The sequence below is a fragment of the Taudactylus pleione genome, unplaced genomic scaffold (assembly GCF_031769625.1).
Source record: "Taudactylus pleione unplaced genomic scaffold, aTauple2 ptg000566l, whole genome shotgun sequence".
NCBI lineage: Eukaryota > Metazoa > Chordata > Amphibia > Anura > Myobatrachidae > Taudactylus > Taudactylus pleione.
Window position 1 is genome coordinate 308,129 of NW_028284968.1, and position 22,074 is coordinate 330,202.

General features: G+C 48.5%; 1 protein-coding gene across 2 annotated transcripts in view; it reads right to left on the bottom strand.

Annotated features, from left to right (window-relative positions):
* The window catches only part of OLFM1 (olfactomedin 1), a 109,522-nt gene that overhangs the window by 72,639 nt on the left and 14,809 nt on the right, over nucleotides 1-22,074 (bottom strand). Inside the window, exon 2 of one of the 2 annotated variants that reach the window (XM_088453036.1) lies at nucleotides 7,206-7,277. In XM_088453036.1, coding sequence (XP_088309162.1) covers nucleotides 7,206-7,268 — 63 coding nt within the window. In that variant the 5' untranslated portion in view covers nucleotides 7,269-7,277. Of the gene's footprint in view, nucleotides 1-5,435; nucleotides 6,052-7,205; nucleotides 7,278-22,074 lie in introns of those variants that run through there. The other variant, XM_088453035.1, reaches the window with a different exon arrangement.

The window sequence follows — 22,074 nt, forward strand, 5'->3', positions numbered from 1 at the left end:
TGGGGGGAGGGTGTTGTATGTGAATGTGCTGTATTGAAGAGAGAGTGCTGTATGTGATTGTATATTACAGGGGGGAGAGAGTGCTGTATGTGATTGTATATTACAGGGGGGAGAGAGTGCTGTATGTGATTGTATATTACAGGGGGGAGAGAGTGCTGTATGTGATTGTGCTGTACAGGGGGAGAGAGTGCTGTATGTAATTGTGCTGTACAGGGGGAGGGTGCTGTATGTAATTGTACTGTACAGGGGGGAGGTTGCTGTATGTAATTGTACTGTACAGGGGGGAGGTTGCTGTATGTAATTGTACTGTACAGGGGGAGGGTGCTGTATGTAATTGTACTGTACAGGGGGAGGGTGCTGTATGTAATTGTACTGTACAGGGGGGAGGGTGCTGTATGTAATTGTGCTGTACAGGGGGGAGGGTGCTGTATGTAATTGTGTTGTACAGGGGGGAGGGTGCTGTATGTAATTGTGCTGTACAGGGGGGAGGGTGATGTATGTAATTGTACTGTATAAGGAGAGCTAGTGCTGTTTGTGATTGTATTGTACAGGGGGGAGGGTGCTGTATGTGATCGTATATTGCAGAGAGAGATAGTGCTGTATGTGATTGTATATTACAGGGTGAGAGAGTGCTGTATGTGATTGTATATTACAGGGGGAGAGAGTGCTGTATGTGATTGTATATTACAGGGGGAGAGAGTGCTGTACGTGATTGTGTAATATAGGGGAAAGAGGGTGATGTACATGAATGTGTAATACAGGGGGGAGAGACTGCTGTATGTGATTGTGTAATACAGGGGGGAGAGTGAGTGCTGTATGTGATTGTGTAATATAGGGGGAAGAGGGTGATGTACATGAATGTGTAATACAGGGGGGAGAGAGTGCTGTATGTGATTGTGTAATACAGGGGGGAGAGAGAGTGCTGTATGTGATTGTGTAATACAGGGGGGAGAGAGAGTGCTGTATGTGATTGTGTAATACAGGGGGGAGAGAGTAATGTATGTGATTGTATATTACAGGTGGAGAGAGTGCTGTATGTGATTGTATATTAAAGGGGGAGAGAGTGTTGTATGTGATTGCATATTACACGGGGGAGAGAGTGCTGTATGTGATTATGTAATACGGGGGAGAGAGTGCTGTATGTGATTGTATATTACAGAGGGAGAGAGTGCTGTATGTGATTGTGTAATACGGGGGAGAGAGTGCTGTATGTAATTGTGTAATACAGGGGGAGAGAGTGCTGTATGTGATTGTATATTACAGGGGGAGAGAGTGCTGTATATGATTGTCTATTATAGGGGGAGAGAGTGCTGTATGTAATTGTGCTGTACAGGGGGAGGGTGCTGTATGTAATTGTACTGTACAGGGGGGAGGTTGCTGTATGTAATTGTACTGTACAGGGGGGAGGTTGCTGTATGTAATTGTACTGTACAGGGGGAGGGTGCTGTATGTAATTGTACTGTACAGGGGGAGGGTGCTGTATGTAATTGTACTGTACAGGGGGGAGGGTGCTGTATGTAATTGTGCTGTACAGGGGGGAGGGTGCTGTATGTAATTGTGTTGTACAGGGGGGAGGGTGCTGTATGTAATTGTGCTGTACAGGGGGGAGGGTGATGTATGTAATTGTACTGTATAAGGAGAGCTAGTGCTGTTTGTGATTGTATTGTACAGGGGGGAGGGTGCTGTATGTGATCGTATATTGCAGAGAGAGATAGTGCTGTATGTGATTGTATATTACAGGGTGAGAGAGTGCTGTATGTGATTGTATATTACAGGGGGAGAGAGTGCTGTATGTGATTGTATATTACAGGGGGAGAGAGTGCTGTACGTGATTGTGTAATATAGGGGAAAGAGGGTGATGTACATGAATGTGTAATACAGGGGGGAGAGACTGCTGTATGTGATTGTGTAATACAGGGGGGAGAGTGAGTGCTGTATGTGATTGTGTAATATAGGGGGAAGAGGGTGATGTACATGAATGTGTAATACAGGGGGGAGAGAGTGCTGTATGTGATTGTGTAATACAGGGGGGAGAGAGAGTGCTGTATGTGATTGTGTAATACAGGGGGGAGAGAGAGTGCTGTATGTGATTGTGTAATACAGGGGGGAGAGAGTAATGTATGTGATTGTATATTACAGGTGGAGAGAGTGCTGTATGTGATTGTATATTAAAGGGGGAGAGAGTGTTGTATGTGATTGCATATTACACGGGGGAGAGAGTGCTGTATGTGATTATGTAATACGGGGGAGAGAGTGCTGTATGTGATTGTATATTACAGAGGGAGAGAGTGCTGTATGTGATTGTGTAATACGGGGGAGAGAGTGCTGTATGTAATTGTGTAATACAGGGGGAGAGAGTGCTGTATGTGATTGTATATTACAGGGGGAGAGAGTGCTGTATATGATTGTCTATTATAGGGGGAGAGAGTGCTGTATGTGATTGTATATTAAAGGGGGAGAGAGTGCTGTATGTGATTGTATATTACACGGGGGAGAGAGTGCTGTATGTGATTATGTAATACGGGGGAGAGAGTGCTGTATGTGATTGTATATTACAGAGGGAGAGAGTGCTGTATGTGATTGTGTATTACGGGGGAGAGAGTGCTGTATGTGATTATGTAATACGGGGGAGAGAGTGCTGTATGTGATTGTATATTACAGAGGGAGAGAGTGCTCTATGTGATTGTGTAATACAGAGGGAGATAGTGCTGTATGTGATTGTGTAATACAGGGGGAGAGAGTGCTATATGTAGTTGTGTAATACAGGGGCAAGAGACTGCTGTATGTGATTGTGTAATACAGGGTTAGAGTGCTGTATGTGATTGTGTATTACAGGGGAGAGAGTGCTGTATGTGATTGTGTATTATGGGGGAGAGAGTGCTGTATGTGATTGTGTAATACAGGGGGAGATAGTGCTGTATGTGATTGTATATTACAGGGGGAGAGAGTGCTGTATGTAATTGTGTAATACGGGGGAGAGAGTGCTCTATGTGATTGTATATTACAGGGGGGGAGAGTGCTGTATGTGATTGTATATTACAGGGGGAGAGAGTGCTTTATGTAATTGTGTAATACGGGGGCGAGAGTGCTGTATGTGATTGTGTAATACGGGGGAGAGACTGCTGTATGTAATTGTGTAATACAGGGGGAGATAGTGCTGTATGTGATTGTGTAATACAGGGGGAGATAGTGCTATATGTGATTGTGTAATACAGGGGAGAGAGTGCTGTATGTGATTGTGTAATACGGGGGAGAGAGTGCTGTATGTGATTGTATATTACAGGGGAGAGAGTGCTGTATGTAATTGTGTAATACGGGGGAGAGAGTGCTGTATGTGATTGTGTAATACAGGGGGAGATAGTGCTATATATAATTGTGTATTACGGGGGAGAGAGTGCTGTATGTAATTGTGTAATACAGGGGGAGAGAGTGCTGTATGTGATTGTATATTACAGGGGGAGAGAGTGCTGTATGTGATTGTCTATTACAGAGGGAGAGAGTGCTGTATGTGATTGTGTAATACAGGGGGGGAGAGTGCTGTATTTGATTGTATATTACACGGGGAGAGAGTGCTGTATGTGATTGTGTATTACGGGGGAGAGAGTGCTGTATGTGATTGTGTAATACAGGGGGAGATAGTGCTGTATGTAATTGTGTATTACGGAGGAGAGAGTGTTGTATGTGATTGTGTAATACAGGGGGAGAGAGTGCTGTAAGTAATTGTGTATTACGGGGGAGAGAGTGCTGTATGTGATTGTGTAATACAGGGGGAGAGAGTGTTGTATATGATTGTCTATTACAGGGGGAGAGAGTGCTGTATGTAATTGTGTATTATGGGGGAGAGAGTGCTGTATGTGATTGTATATTACAGGGGGGAGAGAGTGCTGTATGTGATTGTGCTGTACAGGGGGAGAGAGTGCTGTATGTAATTGTGCTGTACAGGGGGAGGGTGCTGTATGTAATTGTGTATTACGGGGGAGAGAGTGCTGTATGTGATTGTGTAATACAGGGGGAGAGAGTGCTGTATATGATTGTGTAATACAGGGGGAGATAGTGCTGTATGTAATTGTGTATTACGGGGGAGAGAGTGCTGTATGTGATTTGTGTAATACAGGGGGAGAGAGTGCTGTATGTAATTGTGCCCAGGGAAATAATGTGCCATCTCACCGTCCTGCTTACTGTATACGAGTCTCTAATTAAGCCAGCTCTTCTCTGACAATGCAAGAACCACTGTTATTTACACGTATGTGACTCATGTACATAGCTCAGACAATCACTGTAACCAGGTACAAAGCACGGATAGCTAACATGTTCCGCCAGTCTCCTTCACTTTCCTCTGCATCATCTCCTATTACCTCATTCACACACTGTGGAATTTTTTTTATTATTATTATTGTTAATTACCTAAGTGCTACTTTACATGCAGCGCCAGCCACAGGTTTTATTACCGGTGATTTTAGAAGCATCCCCCCACTGAACGCTGTGCGACAGAACCCTGACATCTCAGGAAGCATTTATGCGCCCTGCAGCCTGGGAAGACAATCTGTGTCGGTGACTTGTGCAGGAGGACAAGTTAGGAAATTCGCCGGCGCTCTCTGAAACTTAGCGACGGGTTTACGCCGCTCTCTCCACAACACCGGGTCTAATTGGGATCAGCGCCCCGGCCTCTCCGAGCACTTTCTCTCCCTAATCTCATTATATAAAGCACAAATCTCCTTTCACTTGACTCCTATTCCGCTAATCAAACAAATCTGTAAAGTCCCCGGGCTGATCCCCAGCGACACAGAGGTGAACTTCTCCCGCAGCCAGGAAACTAATTACCCCCTGGATATATCCACCAGAGACCTAGAAAGGACATTTAAATGTCACTGTCAATCAAAAGAATAGCATTGTAAAGAAAGTCAGCAGCTGCCTGGGCAGTGAATGCTGTACATGGACAAGGGAGGAACGGAGGGAGACCCCATGCCTTTGTCCACCAGGATTTCTATTCGGGACACTGTTACAGTGTATCCAGAGCTGCTCATCGCATCCTGCCGGGGACACAGTATAATAATGTCCCTAGTCTGCAAGCATGCACTGGGCCGGCTACAACAGCAATCCCTGCTAGTAATCCTCCTCCTTCATGCTGAGGAAACCTCTCACTAGCCTCGTCCTCCACTCCAACCAGCCAGCAATGTACTTACAATGCCCTGACATTAGCCCAGCAAGTGCTGGTGGCAGCAAACTGGAGATCAAGGACCCGGGCAGGGGGCAGTTTGGACAATGAGAAATTCCAAACTGCCCCAAAGGTTCCTGTAGATGTAAGCGGCATGGTAGCAGAGGCGAGGGGCAACATAAACACGCCAGCTTGGGATAGGACACGCCAAGCGCTATTAAATCACTTTCGCAGGGGGAGGGGGGGGGGTAAGGAAAGGAAAGGTTTGGGAATGACCTACTTGGGTGAGGTCGGTGCCCATCAGGATGAGAAAGAACAGGCTCATAAGCTTGCTTGTCGGTTGCATTTCTCGGTGCCAGGTTCAGTCGTGATACGGTTTCCTCCTCTCTCTCTCTCTCTCTCTCTGGGTTGTTTTTTTTTTTTTTCTTCCTCCTCCTCCGTTCACTGTGCTTTTGTTCCAGAGCGGTCCGTTCTCCCGTCCTTCTGGAGCGCAGCCCTAGGAGACGAGGCGAGGAGTCTGCTGTGCAAAGCGCCCACTTTGCATATTTGTTCTATATCCCAGATCCTCTCCTCTCTCCCGGCGTCTGCATGTATTGTATTGTGTGTATGGATGAGGCTGTGGGCGATAGAGTCTCTTTTTTTTTTTTTTTTTCCTAATGGCTTCCTTGATTGAAAGGCATTTGCAAAAGGAGGAAACTCAATGGAGCGCAAAATAATGGTGATGTTTTCTTTTTTTTTTTTTTTTCTTTTGCCAAAAGTTTGCCTTTGAAAGGGAGGGCAGGGATAAAGGGAGGACAAATAAAAAAACCAGAGAAGCGGCGTTAGCAGCGATGCAGCTAGTGAAAGGTACCACAATTTTCCCTCAGAGGACTGAATTTCTGCCAGGGAAGCGGCAGATAGAAGCCGCCGCCTGATTGGCCGCTGTACCCTCTGCTCAGATTGGCCGTAAGCATGTGCTTGCCCAGCCTGCTTGCTGGACCTGTCACTTGGCGTGCACTAGTGTTCCTGTGATTGGAGGTGGTTTCATCCCTCTGCCGCTTGTCTTTTGTTCCTCTCTCTCCTCCAGCAATAATAATACAGTACAATTGCTGAAGTAAATGGCTGGGTGCGTATCAGGCTGCCCTTCCGAATTAGTCTCCCATTACACTGTGACAAAGCCAGGTGGCTGCTCCCCTGGCTGCACAAAGCCTAAATGAAAGCATTGTTCTTGTGAAGAGGGGGTCAGGGTGCCAGGGTGCCAGGGAGCAAGGACATAACTGCTTAGTACATGTAGGTCTCAGTGCTTGTGCTATACAGAAATTAATCCTCACATACTGTATCAGTCTCTGGGAAATGTATAGGGGGCAGCGGGCCAGGCTCGGTTGTAAAACTGGACAGGCTCATCGTATGCTGCTTTCCTGCCATGCTGGTACAACATGTGGCATTTGGCCTTTTGTTTGGGTTACTAGAGACCCTTACAGAGCAGAGGTGGGCAGCCTGGGGCTCTACAACCCACAACTGGTTGTCAGGTCATGCTGGGACTTTTAGTTACACAGCAGGTGCATGTAGCCTACGTGTACTGGAGAGGTAGCATCAAACACCAGGGTTCTGCAGTCTCCCCGCTCCCAGTTGCCAAACTCCAACTCTACCATCCAGGGCTGGTCATTACTCGGGTGCATGAGACAATAGCTGGGTAGATACAGACTCAGGGGTGAGATGTGAAGTATATACCGACTAGTGAATAATATAATCTGTGTGAGATCCTAGAGACTGGAAAGAGCGCCCTTCAGCCAAACCTCTGCCTGCATGGTGGTAATGGGATTATGAAGTGTCCCATGTGTGGTTATGTGTGGGGGATCTATGTGTAATATGCATGACAGCGTCACCGCAGTGACACCAGGAACCATCCTTGGCTCAGATTCCCTGCGATTCATCATCTGCCTCGTGCTGCCAGCATCCTATTCAGCCATGGTCTGACCTGGCCGATTATTTAGAGAACTGCAGGGGGCGCTATATCCTGCTGGTGCATCTTTATGACCTGATACCCCTGCTGATTAAACAAGTGCCTCACCTGATTCGTGTATGGGTCTGCAGCCATTGTTGTTTTATGCGCGTCACATGGATCCGCAGTCATCGCAGGAATCTGTAAAATCACAGAAAGGTATGAGTCCAACAAATTAATTATGATTATTTATATATTGCAAACATAGGGGCTGATTCAGGGGAGGGAGCGAAGCAAAGAAAAATAAAATACATGGAACTTTGCACACTGGTATAACCATGTTTGTTGCACTGCCGAGGGGGGAGGGGGGGCAGATGTAACATATGCAGGGGCGCCGAGAGAGGGGAGGAAGCGGGTACTAATTACCCAGGCCCGGGCTTGCTGGAGGGGCCCGGCACCGCTCCCCCCCCTCCAACATCACAGCAGCCCAGCACATGTTGCTGTGTGCTGGGCCGCACTGAGAGACTGCTCGCGGCTGTCTCCTATGCCTGTGGGGGGAGCGATCGAGCCGATTGCTCCCCCCACTGGTTATGCGCTGGGCTGAGGGGGCTCACTGCACCACCCTCCCCAGCGCCACGCAAAACTTTTCTTTACTTTCTTTTTTGGGCGTGGCCACGCCGGCACAATTAGGTCATGCCCCTTTTTACCTGGGCCCGGCGCGGCTATCGGCGGGCCTGAACATATGCGGTCTTCATAAGCTGAAATCTAACCTGCAGTGTAATAATATAGCTGTCCAGCATTGGTGGGCCATACACAGAAGCCACCAGTATTTAGTACCCTGTATGCAAACATAATACATGTATTATTTGTGTTGGATGAGGAGAGCTCCTGCGCTGCCTCCATCCTCACTGTTGTAATGGTTAGGTCTAGACTATACAGCGCTGATAGACCTGTGACGTCACACCCACGTGACCCGGCCTGGAAGGGGGAGGGGCGGGGATGCTAACGGGGGACCAACAGTCGCTGCGCTCGCCACAAATATTTATTCCCCCTCTATGCCCTAGTGGATGGTAACACAGGAGTGGTCCAGCCCTCCTGCAGCGGTCACGTGGTGGATACGTCACAGAGGTCCTTTCTCCAACTAGGAAATAGCAGCAACCCTGCAAAACAGGGGACTGAGCCGGCGGTCTCTAGGATCTGCAGGAGCACAGCAGGAGGAATGACCTCTGAAACGCGCTACTGCGCCTGCGCGGCATACCCATGCGTCTTTCCCCGTGAATGGACGCACCTCTGAGACTCCGCAGATCTTGGGTGGGGCCCTAAGGTGCAGCTAATTGCCGGGCAGTCACCAAGGCAGCTACACGCAAGGGACCGGGGCACAGTGCAGGCAGCAGTGCACTACTGGGTAATAAACCCCATGAGACCCTGCAAAGGGGTCAGAGGAGCATGTGGTGAGCTCTGATTGGAGGAGCCCATCACATGCTCCTCTGGTCTGTAGATCAGCAGCAGCGCAGCCTCATGGGAGTGACTCATTGTGAGGCTGTGACTGAGGCTGTGACTGAGGCTGTGACTGAGGCTGTGAGGGTTGCCTGAGGCTTCTGGTGAGTACACTGGTTTCATGTGGGGGCACTGTATTGTGGTATAATGTGGGGGCACTATATTGTGGTATAATGTGGGGGCACTATATTGTGGTATAATTTGGGGGCACTATGTTGTGGTTTCATGTGGGGGTAATATACTGTGGTATAATGTTGGGGCATTATATTGAGGTATAATTTGGGGGCACTATATTGTGGTATAATGTGGGGGCACTATATTGTGGTATAATGTGGGGGCATTATATTGTGGTATAATGTGGGGGCATTATATTGTGGAGGCACTATATTGTGGTATAATGTGGGGGCACTATATTGTGGTATAATTTGGGGGCACTATATTGTGGTATAATGTTGGGGCACTATATTGTGGTATAATGTGGGGGCACTATATTGTGGTATAATGTGGGGGTACTATATTGTGGTATAATGTGGGGGCACTATATTGCGATATAATGTGGGGGCACTATATTGCGGTATAATTTGGGGGCACTATATTGCGGTATAATTTGGGGGCACTATATTGTGGTATAATGTTGGGGCACTATATTGTGGTTTAATGTGGGGGCATTATATTGTGGTATAATTTGGGGGCACTATATTGTGGTATAATGTTGGGGCACTATATTGTGGTTTAATGTGGGGACAGTATATTGTGGCATAATGTGGGGGTACTACAGTATAGTATAATTTGGGGGCACTATATTGTGGTATAATGTGGGGGCACTATATTGTGGCATAATGTGGGGGTGCTACAATGTGGTATAATGTGGGGGCACTGTATTGTGGCATAATGTGGGGGTACTACAGTATCGTATAATGTGGGGGCACTATATTGTGGTATAATGTGGGGGCACTATATTGTGGCATAATATGGGGAACTATATTGTGGCATAATGTGGGGGCACTATATTGTGGCATAATGTGGGGGTACTACAGTGTGGTATAATGTGGGGGCACTATATTGTGGTATAATGTGGGGTGCAACCAACACTAATAGGTTCCAGCCCCCATACACTAGCACTACCAACACTAAGAGGTTCCAGTCCCCATACACTAGCACTTCCAACACTAATAGGTTCCAGTCCCCATACACTAGCACTTCCAACACTAATAGGTTCTGCTCCCCATACACTGACACTACCAACACTGATAGGTTCTGCTCCCCATACACTGACACTACCAACACTAATAGGTTCTGCTCCACATACACTGACACTAGCAACACTAATAGGTCCTGGTCCCCATACACTAGCACTTCCAACACTAATAGGTTCTGATCCCCATACACTGACATAACCAACACTAGTAGCAGGGCCAGCGCTAGGGTTTGCAGCGCCCAGCGCCGTCCTGTGTTGCCGCCCCTTCCCTCCACTCCCTACCCCTGTGCATTTATCATCAACATAGCGCCGGGTGGCAGGAAGGGCTTTTCCTTCTCCCTCCGGATCCCATGGCGCTTCGGGCGACTGACCAGCTTACCCGTGCCTGGAGCCGCTAGTGAGTAATAGGTTCTGGCCCCCATACACTGACACTACCAACACTAATAGGTTCTGCTCCCAATACACTGACACTACCAACACTAATAGGTTCTACTCCCCATACACTGACACTACCAACACTAATAGGTTCTGATCCCCATACACTGACACTACCAACACTAATAGGTTCTCGTACCCGTACACTGACACTACCAACACTAATAGGTTCTGGTTCCCGTACACTGACACTACCAACACTAATAGGTTCTGGTTCCCGTACACTGACACTACCAACACTAATAGGTTCTGGTTCCCGTACACTGACACTACCAACACTAATAGGAGGTTGTGATCCCCATACACTGACACTACCAACACTAATAGGTTCTGCTACCGATACACTGACACTACCAGCACTAATAGGTCCTGGTCCCCATACACTGACACTACCAACACTAATAGGTTCTGCTCCCCATACACTGACACTACCAACACTAATAGGTACTGCTCCCGATACACTGACACTACCAACACTAATAGGTTCTGCTCCCGATACACTGACACTACCAACACTAATAGGTTCTGCTCCCGATACACTGACACTACCAACACTAATAGGTTCTGCTCCCCATACAACGACACTACCAACACTAATAGGTTCTGGTCCTAGCGTTCCCGCTAGGCTGTTTTAGCGGGGTGCGGCGCCCTGCCCTCCTTCTGGAGGGCAAAAAGCACCCTGCCCTCCAGGAGAAGGGCAAAAAGCGCCCTGCCCTCACAGCCTGCGGGTGCCGTTCTCACCCGCGGGATGCAGTGTCCCGTGGGTGGAGACACATGCGGTGTCCCGGTCACCGCCGCAGAATATTCTCCCTTTCTGCAGCGCTTGGGGGCTGCCCGGCATGTCCATAAGCGCCGGGCACGCCCCCAAGTATGACGAAAAGGGGACGCGTCTTATAGACACGCCCCCTTTTCATGACCACGCCCCCTTTTCGGGCGCGCTCATAAGGTTGCCCTCTCTAGCTCCGGCGCCCTGCCTGCCGCAGGAGTTAGAGTGAACACTGTGGTCCCCATACACTGACACTACCAACGCTAATAGGTTCTGGTTCCTGTACACTGACACTACCAACACTAATAGGAGGTTGTGATCCCCATACACTGACACTACCAACACTAATAGGTTCTGCTCCCCATACACTGACACTACCAACACTAATAGGAGGTTCTGATCCCCATACACTGATACTACCAACACTAATAGGAGGTTCTGATCCCCATACACTGATACTACCAACACTAATGGTTCCCGTACACTGACACTATCAACACTAATAGGAGGTTCTGATCCCCATACACTGACACTACCAACACTAATAGGTTCTGCTCCCGATACACTGACACTACCAACACTAATGGTTCCCGTACACTGACACTATCAACACTAATAGGAGGTTCTGCTCCCCATACACTGACACTACCAACACTAATAGGTCCTGGTCCCCATACACTGACACTACCAACACTAAGGTCCTGGTCCCCATACACTGACACTACCAACACTAAGGTTCTGGTTCCCGGACACTGACACTACCAACACTAATAGGTCCTGGTCCCCGTACACTGACACTACCAACACTAATAGGTTCTGGTTCCCGGACACTGACACTACCAACACTAATAGGTCCTGGTCCCCATACACTGACACTACCAACACTAATAGGTTCTGGTTCCCGGACACTGACAATACCAACTCTAATAGGTCCTTGTCCCTGGACACTGACACTACCAACACTAATAGGTCCTTGTCCCCGTACACTGACACTACCAACACTAATAGGTCCTGGTCCCCATACACTGACACTACCAACACTAATAGGTCCTGGTTCCCGTACACTGACACTACCAACACTAATAGGTTCTGCTCCCGATACACTGACACTACCAACACTAATAGGTTCTGGTCCCCATACACTGACACTACCAACACTAATAGGTTCTGGTTCCCGTACACTGACACTACCAACACTAATAGGTCCTGGTCCCCGTACACTGACACTACCAACACTAATAGGTTCTGGTTCCCGTACACTGACACTACCAACACTAATAGGTCCTGGTCCCCGTACACCGACACTACCAACACTAATAGGTCCTGGTCCCCATACACCGACACTACCAACACTAATAGGTCCTGGTCCCCATACACTGACACTACCAACACTAATAGGTTCCCGTACACTGACACTACCAACACTAATAGGTTCTGCTCCCCATACACTGACACTACCAACACTAATAGGTTCTGCTCCCCATACACTGACACTACCAACACTAATAGGTTCTCGTAACCGTACACTGACACTACCAACACTAATAGGTACTGATCCCCATATACTGACACTACCAACACTAATAGGTTCTGCTCCCCATACACTGACACTACCAACACTAATAGGTTCTGGTTCCCATACACTGACACTACCAACACTAATAAGTTCTGGTTCCCGTACACTGACATTACCAACACTAATAGGTTCTGCTCCCCGTACACTGACACTACCAACACTAATAGGCTCTGGTTCCCGTACACTGACACTACCAACATTAATAGGTTCTGGTTCCTGTACACTGACACTACCAACACTAATAGGTCCTGGTTCCCGGACACTGACACTACCAACACTAATAGGTCCTGGTTCCCGGACACTGACACTACCAACACTAATAGGTCCTGGTCCCCATACACTGACACTACCAACACTAATAGGTTCTGGTTCCCGGACACTGACACTACCAACACTAATAGGTCCTTGTCCCCGTACATTGACACTACCAACACTAATAGGTCCTTGTCCCCATACACTGACACTACCAACACTAATAGGTTCTGGTTCCCGTACACTGACACTACCAACACTAATAAGTTCTGCTCCCGATACACTGACACTACCAACACTAATAGGTCCTGGTTCCCGTACACTGACACTACCAACACTAATAGGTCCTGGTCCCCGTACACTGACACTACCAACACTGATAGGTTCTGGTTCCCGTACACTAACACTACCAACACGAATAGGTCCTGGTCCCCGTACACTGACACTACCAACACTAATAGGTTCTGCTCCCCATACACTGACACTACCAACACTAATAGGTTCTGGTTCCCGTACACTGACACTACCAACACTAATAGGTTCAGCTCCCCATACACTGACACTACCAACACTAATAGGTCCTGGTCCCCATACACTGACACTACCAACACTAATAGGTTCCCATACACTGACACTACCAACACTAATAGGTTCTGCTCCCCATACACTGACACTACCAACACTAATAAGTTATGCTCCCGATACACTGACACTACCAACACTAATAGGTTCTGGTTCCCATACACTGACACTACCAACACTAATAGGTCCTGGTCCCCGTACACTGACACTACAAACACTAATAGGTCCTGGTCCCCATACACCGACACTACCAACACTAATAGGTTCTGCTCCCCATACACTGACACTACCAACACTAATACGTTCTGGTTCCTGTACACTGACACTACCAACACTAATAGGTTCTTGTCCCCATGGGTGTGGATCATTAGGTCTTTGATGGTGGTTTCACCAATACACTGGGGTCCGCGCACATCTCTATTAGAAACTCCACCCAGATAGTTCCTTGGTCAGGAATTAAGCTCACTTCAGAGCTGTGATGCTATCCACTACGCGAACTGTGCATCCGCACTAAATTGCTCATACGACTCTAAACTCCATCCTGTCCCTGTTGACATAAATGATTGTATAACTCTTAAGGCAGGGCTCAACAAATCAAAGGGGCCAGGTCGCCATGGCTACCAAATTTTGTGGCCTGGCTAGCAGATTTTGCAGTGAGGGAGGAAGCAGATCCTCATCAGCTATAGCGGAGATTCGTGCCTTATTGCGGTATTCAGATCATGCACAGCAGTGCATGTGCTGAGTATCGCCTGCGGTGACTGGTGTGCCTGTGTCCATCGCGGCCTGCGCTGACGACTCCTCTCCATCCTGGCCTGCTTTGATCCCTCCTGTCTGTCTCAGTCTACGCTGATCCTCGTGTACGCCCTGGCTGTCTACTGTCTCCTATCTCTGGCTGCATAGAGCTCTCCGGTAGTAGGGTCTATGGGGGTCATTCAGAGTCGGTCGCAAGCGCTGAGCGCTCGCAACCGACTCGATGTTGCCCCACTGGGCATGCGCACGACGGAGCCGCCTCCGTTGTGCGCATGCGTGAGACCTGGCTTGCGACGGACGCTCCGTCGCTAAGGGTCTCGCAGCAGGCGGGGCGAGCTGTCGATGGTGAGTGACAGCTCGCCCCGTTTGGGAGGCGGGCAGGGGGCGTGCCTGCCCAAACGGAGGCGTTCCCGCCGGAACACTTACTGTTTGGGGGCGGCCCCACTGACATCATTGCTGATGTCAGTGGGCAGCTTCCTGCTCGATCAGAGCAGGAAGCTCCCTGGGGCTTACGAGTGCCCAGACCCAACCTTAGGGTCTGGTCGTAAGCCCCGATGGTCGCGATGGTCAAGACCATCGCGACCATCACGCATGTCGGTCGCTAGAGCTGTGGGTTTTAACCCACAGCTTAGCGATCGACAAGGAGGCGGTCGTTCAGGATGCAAGCGGCCGCCATGATTCAGTGCGACCGCTTGCAACTAACGACCGCCTCTGAATGAGGTCCTATGTGTGGCCAGGGATAGTGGTGTGACTATGAGGGGAGGGGGGGTTTTGTTGCACTTTCTGGCACTATAGTTTTATGTGAAAGGTGGTCCGTTATTACTGGAGGGTGGAGCAGGCAGCTGTGCAGAGCAATGAGGGGGCCTCCATTTTACTGTATTCATTCTACTGTGGCCGTTTTGTGGACTAGTATAGTGTGTATAACCTGTGCTCCTCACTCACTCCTGTAATTTTTTATTTTTTTTGGGGGGGGGGTCTGGCTCCTACAATTTCATCCTGGCTCCTAGATTTTAGAAAAAAATTGTCAAGCCCTGTCGTAAGGGAAGCATCGTGAGTGGCCAGACCATCCCTATATGCAATGTCCCCACCTTGTAGACCTGACAGATTCAGACTGTGGTGAGAATTAACTTACTGTCATTTCCATGGACACACATATACAGGTATATTATCAGAATTACAGGGCACGGAGAGCCACACATAGGGCCTGATTCAGAGTTGGGAATAGAGAGAGAGATAGCACTTAACTGTGAACCTGGACAAACCATATTGCAATGCAAGGGGTGTAAGTACATAAATATTTTTGCATGTAGTGTAAATACTGGCTGCTTTTACATGTAGCCCACAAATACTGCACAGCTTTATTATTACTCTACAAATTAGATCTAAATCTCTCTGCACATTTTTATATCTGCCCCCCCTGCAGTGCAGCATGGTGTCATCAAGATGATCAGTTGATAGAGATCTCTCTCTATTCCCAAATCTGAATCAGGCCCATAGTCCAGACAATCATCTCAGAAACATCTTTATTTCAGCTGATGTTCAATTGATGCAGAACAAAATAGGCCGCACTTTACCTTCTCATCCTCCCTTGATAGGAAGAAAACCTAACAACAAAGGAGACTTTGAAAAGTCAAAACTATAAATAAATCCTGCCCGGAGCCCCAGTAGAAGGAGAGCGCGCCCGTCTCTGAGGAGAAGTGCGAGAGGTGATGTTATTGAAGCTCCTTAGCAGTCCATAGAAGGACATTGCGCCACCTTGTCTCTCTGCAGCCTCTTCCTTGCTCATGACATCACAATAACTACACCTGCAGTCAGTGCCGTTTTTAGGAGCGGGCGAGCCGTGCCACTGATACGGAGGGAGCTCAGCCCCCAATCTCCCCATAGGAGAGCCTCCTGAAGCCTTCAGCCTACCTGCCTGAAGGAACAAGCCGGCAATGCCGCTGGCTGGAAATGGCATTCCTCCAGACATCACTGTCTGCGAATCCCTTAAAAGGGCGCAACGTCGGTGATGTCACTATCAGTGCGTCCCAGCGCAGTCTGCGCTCACTACTAACATTCTAACAAGCCAAAGACTCTTCCTCCATTTATTCAGAAAGATAGTGATCAAGGGGGCCTATTCATCATTGGAGGCCGTATGGCCCCCGATGATTAAGTATTGATCTCGTTGCAAGGGATACTTAAGTATCCAACTCGCATCAGGGGAAACTTTGCACCGGAGCAATTCATCATTGCTCCGGTGCGGGGACAGCTGCTCCGAAAAGCAGCTGTCCCCTCGGTTACTTACTCTTCCCCGTCTGCGTGGCTACTCATGCGTGACCAGAGGTCACGCATGTGCAAAGCCGCTGGGGAGGTAGTGAGGAGACGGCGGAGGGATCCGCTCTAATCCCTCTTCGCATCCCCGGAACTCCTTCCCATAGGAAGGAGCAGGCATCCGAGAACAAGCTCTTGTTGAACTGGCACTCGTTCTCACAAGCAAACTCCAAACATTCTATTTTCTGAGTTTGCAGATTATCAGGTGGTCCACATGGTTACCGGGCCAGAAGTCCCACTGTGATGCAGTAGGAATACTGGCTGTTGTGCTCAGAATGCTGGCACCAGAATCCTGACACCTGTCAAAACCCGACACCGGCATCCTGATGGTAAGTAGTGGGGCTAGAAGGAGGGTTAGGGTTAGGCACTAGGAGGAGGGTTAGGGTTAAGCACTAGGAGGAGGGATCGGGTTAGGCACTAAGGGGAGGGTTAGGGGTTAGGCACCAGGGGGAGGGTTCGGGTTAGGCACTAGGAGGAGGGTTAGGGTTAGGCACTAGGGGGAGGGCTAGGGGTTAGGCACTAGGAGGAGGGTTAGGCACTAGGAGGAGGGATCGGGTTAGGCACCATGGGGAGGGTTAGGGGTTAGGCACCAGGGGGAGGGTTCGGGGTAGGCACTAGGAGGAGGGTTAGGGTTAGGCACTAGGGGGAGGGCTAGGGGTTAGGCACTAGGAGGAGGGTTAGGCACTAGGGGGGGGCTAGGGGTTAAGCACTAGGAGGAGGGTCAGGGTTAGGCACTAGGAGGAGCGTTAGGGTTAGGCACTAGGGGGAGGGTTAGGGTTAGGCACTAGGGGGGAGGGTTAGGTTTAGGGTGCAGGGAGGGAGGTTTAGGGTGCAGGGAGAGAGGGTTAGTGGTAGGGTGAGGATACTTACCGAAAGGTGTCGGTATCTTAACCCTGTCAGGATGCCGGCATGGGGATTATGACCGCCGGCATCCCGTACCCAACCCGCCCCACTTTATTAAAAAACTGTTGATAAATGTGCAGTGCAGTTTCTGCCCTGAGGTGTGGTCCATCTTATTCACTTACATGTAGTTAATTTCCTATCGTGCAACACAACTCCAGTCGACCCGCACGTATATTGCGAATGCTTTAGTTGCAGATTTGCGCATGCACAGCAATTTTTTTTGCAAATTAATGTTTGCGAGTGCGATATGGGGCATAATAGTGTCCACCTCTGCACCAGCCCTAGGATATATTATATAAAGCACTATCACTATTTTGCACAAAGGGGTCACATACAATTAGAAACATACACCTATTTGTAGGTATGTCTGGATTTCAGCATCGGAGGAAGCTAATAACCGTCATTAAATTGTGCTGGCTTGTGCCAAGTGCATCCATAAAACCCTGGCCAGCTCGCTCTGCTCCCACCATTGTGTGTGATAATAATCCCCACTAGCAGGACACATGAAACAATTCTGGCCAATCACCACACTCCATTCCTAGGAGATATTGCCCATCTTTTTTAGGTCAAAACAATAGATCTTCCTCGTTTCCCGTGTTGATCCATTACAAGCTAGTTTCCAGTTGTCATGGCGATGTCGGCAATTTACACATTTTTATGAATAACCCCAGAATAGCCGGCTTCAGAGATGTTGCTTATGTGACTTGCGTGAAATCACTACTCTTCAATGTAATAGTTTGTTCTCCAGCGAGGGCTGGCTGAGTGATGCGGTGTCACAGCTCCTATTTCTGGCCAAATCCGCTCTATTCCCAGCAGCGGGCCGAGAGCTTCATTATAAAAGAAGGTTTTACTCCAGTCTATAGATCACACAGAGCCAACTGGTCTCCTTACGGAACATAATGGTCATAAACTGCTAACTAATTCAATAAAGCGTGAAAAAATATTTATATTCCCCCTTCGCTTACAGTATTTACAGGACTTTCTTCAGCTAGGCAGATCTGTTTCGGTCCAGCTTCCCTAGACCTGTAGTTTTAGACCAGCAAAGAGCGCGCCAAGCCGCCAGTTCTCGTGCCCATTCTCTCCAGGACCAAAGGTCTCCATGAGTGTGAAATGCGGGTATAGAGATGGGGGCAGCACTACTGAGATAAATCTCTGGCTGGCAGAGCAGTTATACAGTAGCCCCCATAACCAGCATGTGCAACAAACCTGTACATTATATATATCAGGGTAGGTAAATGCTGCTGGCAGTCTTATTACAGGATGTAGTCAGAATCCTGACAGTCTGGACGCCGACGGGCAGAATACCGACAGCGCCATCCCGACTGTCGGAATAGATTGTGGAGGTAAGTATTAGGGTTATCAGGGAGGGTTGGGTATGAAATCCCGGTGGCTGTTCGGCTGGCGAATGAAAGGCCGACGCCGGAAGCCCGAAATACCAGAATCCGTACAGGGCAGGTGAGTATACTAACCCTACCCTTCACCACCCCGACCCTAACCCTCCCTGAGGGGTGCCTAACCCTAAAACTCCCAGGGTAGTGCCTAACTTTAAGTCCCCCGGGGGTGTCTAAACCTAACCCCCCCCATTCCCGCCCCCTTAACCTAACCTCCCCCCAGTGGTGCCTAACCCACCCTTCCCCTAGCCAAACCCTTCCTGGGGGTTACCTAACCCTAAGTCCCCACGGGGGTGCCTAAACCTATCCGTCCCCCACAACCCCCCCCACGGCTAACGCTTACCCCGTCTGTCATGAAGCCTTTTGTCGGGATTCCATCGTCGGGCTAAAGATAGGCGTCGGTATTTAGACGCCTATCTTTAGTACTAACTTTCAACGCCGGGTTTCCGTCAGGCGGCTTCCCGGGCATCGGTATTCTAACTACATCCCATTAGGGATAGGCTCTAGGGGAAAGGTGAGGCTGTGTTAGGAGTGGGTTAGGGTTAGGCTGCGTGACGGGAGGGTTAGGGTTAGTCTGCGGGACGGGAGGGTTAGGGTGCGGGAGGGGAGGGTTAGGCTGAGGAAGAGGAGGGTTAGGGTAATGCTGTGGGAGGGGAGAGTTAGGGTTAGGCTCTGTGAGGAGTGGGTTAGGGTTAGGCTGCGAGATGGGAGGGTTAGGCTGAGGGAGGGGTGGGTTTAGGGTTAGGCTTCAGGATGGGAGGGTTAGGCTGAGGGAGAGGAGGGTTACTGTTAGGCTGTGGGAGGGTTAGGGATAGGCTGAGGGAGAGGAGGGTTTAGGGTTATGCTGAGGGATGGGAGGGTTAGGGTGCGGGACGGTAGGGTTAGAAAGGCGGCAGGACTGGGACGGTTAGGGTTAGGCACTAGGAGGAGGGTTAGGCACTAGGGGGAGGGCTAGGGGTTAAGCACTAGGAGGAGGGTCAGGGTTAGGCACTAGGAGGAGGGTTAGGGTTAGGCTGAGGAAGGGGACGGTTAGGCTGAGGAAGAGGAGGGTTAGGGTAATGCTGTGGGAGGGGAGAGTTAGGGTTAGGCTCTGAGGAGTGGGTTAGGGTTAGGCTGCGAGATGGGAGGGTTAGGCTGAGGGAGGGGTGGGTTTAGGGTTAGGCTTCAGGATGGGAGGGTTAGGCTGAGGGAGAGGATGGTTACTGTTAGGCTGTGGGAGGGTTAGGGATAGGCTGAGGGAGAGGAGGGTTTAGGGTTAGGCTGAGGGATGGGAGGGTTAGGGATAGGCTGAGGGAGAGGAGGGTTTAGGGTTAGGCTGAGGGATGGGAGGGTTAGGGTGCGGGACGGTAGGGTTAGAAAGGCGGCAGGACTGGGACGGTTAGGGTTAGGCTGTGGGACGGGAGGGTTAGAAAGGCGGCAGGGCTGGGAGGGTTAGAAAGGCAGGAGGGGTGGGATAGGGTTATCGGAAAGGTTAGGGTAAGGGTTATAATACGTACAGAAATCTGTTGGGATTCTGACTGTTGGCGTCTTGACCGCCGAGATTCCATACCCAACCCTCTTATTAAATGTACTATAAATTTAAAAAGAGCGCTTGAAAATGTGAATATGTCTTTACCACGATTTAATAAAACAATTAGAAGAGGGAGAAAACGTAGCACACCGCACTATAAAGTAATACCGGAGGGACGGCAACCTTAGGGTAAGAATAGGGACAGTGTTCTATGAGATCTATTCTCCCGTATTCACCGGACCACCTAAAGACATTCCACTCCATACCACTTATTCAGCAAAAGCGCTATAGACAACAAGTGAGTATGAGGAGTTAATTGTTTTATTAAATCGTGGTATAGACATATTCACATTTTCAAGCGCTCTTTTTACATTTATAGTACAGCGCTTTTATATGAGCTGCTATTATTCGCGCAATACTGCGTTTTTTTATTCTCTTACTATATGTGCTTTATATCTCTGGGTAGGCGCTGTAAATGGATGTGCCGGCAGCCTCGTTACCTGTGGCTTAGGGGAGTTAGACGTAGTCCCTCTTTGTGTAAATGGAGTTAATAACTTGGCTGTACGCTGGAATGATGGAATCTTCTTGGAAATGTTATAAGTGTTATTCACATTGTAGAAAGCTGAGTAACAAGGGAATTCTCCAGCCCTCTTCCACCCCCCAACAATGTATGTATAGAACCCCCTCATATTGCCCCGCAGTCACCGTTTTAGTCCCCATATTTACTACAGAGAATCCACATTGCATTATTGCAGTACACTGGCCAGCCATCCCTAATAGTAAATCAACAGCACCTAGGTTAATAATTCGGACTTCCTACCCACAACTAGCACCAACGTTACATTAACGGCAATGATAATCTATATATTACCTTCAACCGGTCCTAACGATAACATTAAATTAATAGCATTCCGAGTTCATGAATAAGTTTCCAACCTAAATTCAAGCTATACAGATTTAATAAATGAATCTATTACCCACAAACACCCATGGCATTTTAGAAGTCATATTCAGTTAGAAAGAACCCAATTCCCAACACCGTCCACATTCAATTAATGGTTACCAAGCCGCCCCTCCGTACACCGACAGCGGCTACTATGATGTCACTATGAAATGACTGCCTCTATAAAATAAATGATTAGCCCCCACCCTCACTAATAAACGAATACTCCCTGCTCCCACATTACGTTAGGAGCCCCACTCCAGCCCTCCATTTACAGCCCTTTGTTATATTGCTGGATTCAGCTGTAACGCAAATCCAGAATCCGGCACATCCGTGGGATACTATTACTGTGATGCTGTAAGCGATGACTCCGTGTCCTGCCCATTAAAATCACACAGAGATCTGGATTATGTTGACTGAATACTAAGGAACTGAAATCTTGCTAAAAAGTATTTTCCTCCCATCGTCCTATACATCAAAGGGTCCCCGCCAGCAATAGTACAACTCTCGTACAGCTGCAATGCTGTCACCTCCATCTCAGATGGAAATCATTTATAAAATATTTTATTCTTTGAATATAGTATGACTTCATTGTTTAAAAGTGTGTATATATATATATATATATATATATATATACACACACATACATACACACACACACACACACACACACACACACAAATAGGCTATATTTATAATAAATAGACACTAATATATATATATATATATATATATATATAATAGTGTCTATGAATTAATGTTCTGTTTTTACTAAGGGGTCCATTCGTCAAGAGTCACATACTCATTGCGATCCGGACGTGATATTAGCCCCCATGACCGCATTGCAGTATGCCATAATGCTGGAGTGTATTAATAAGCAGGCGC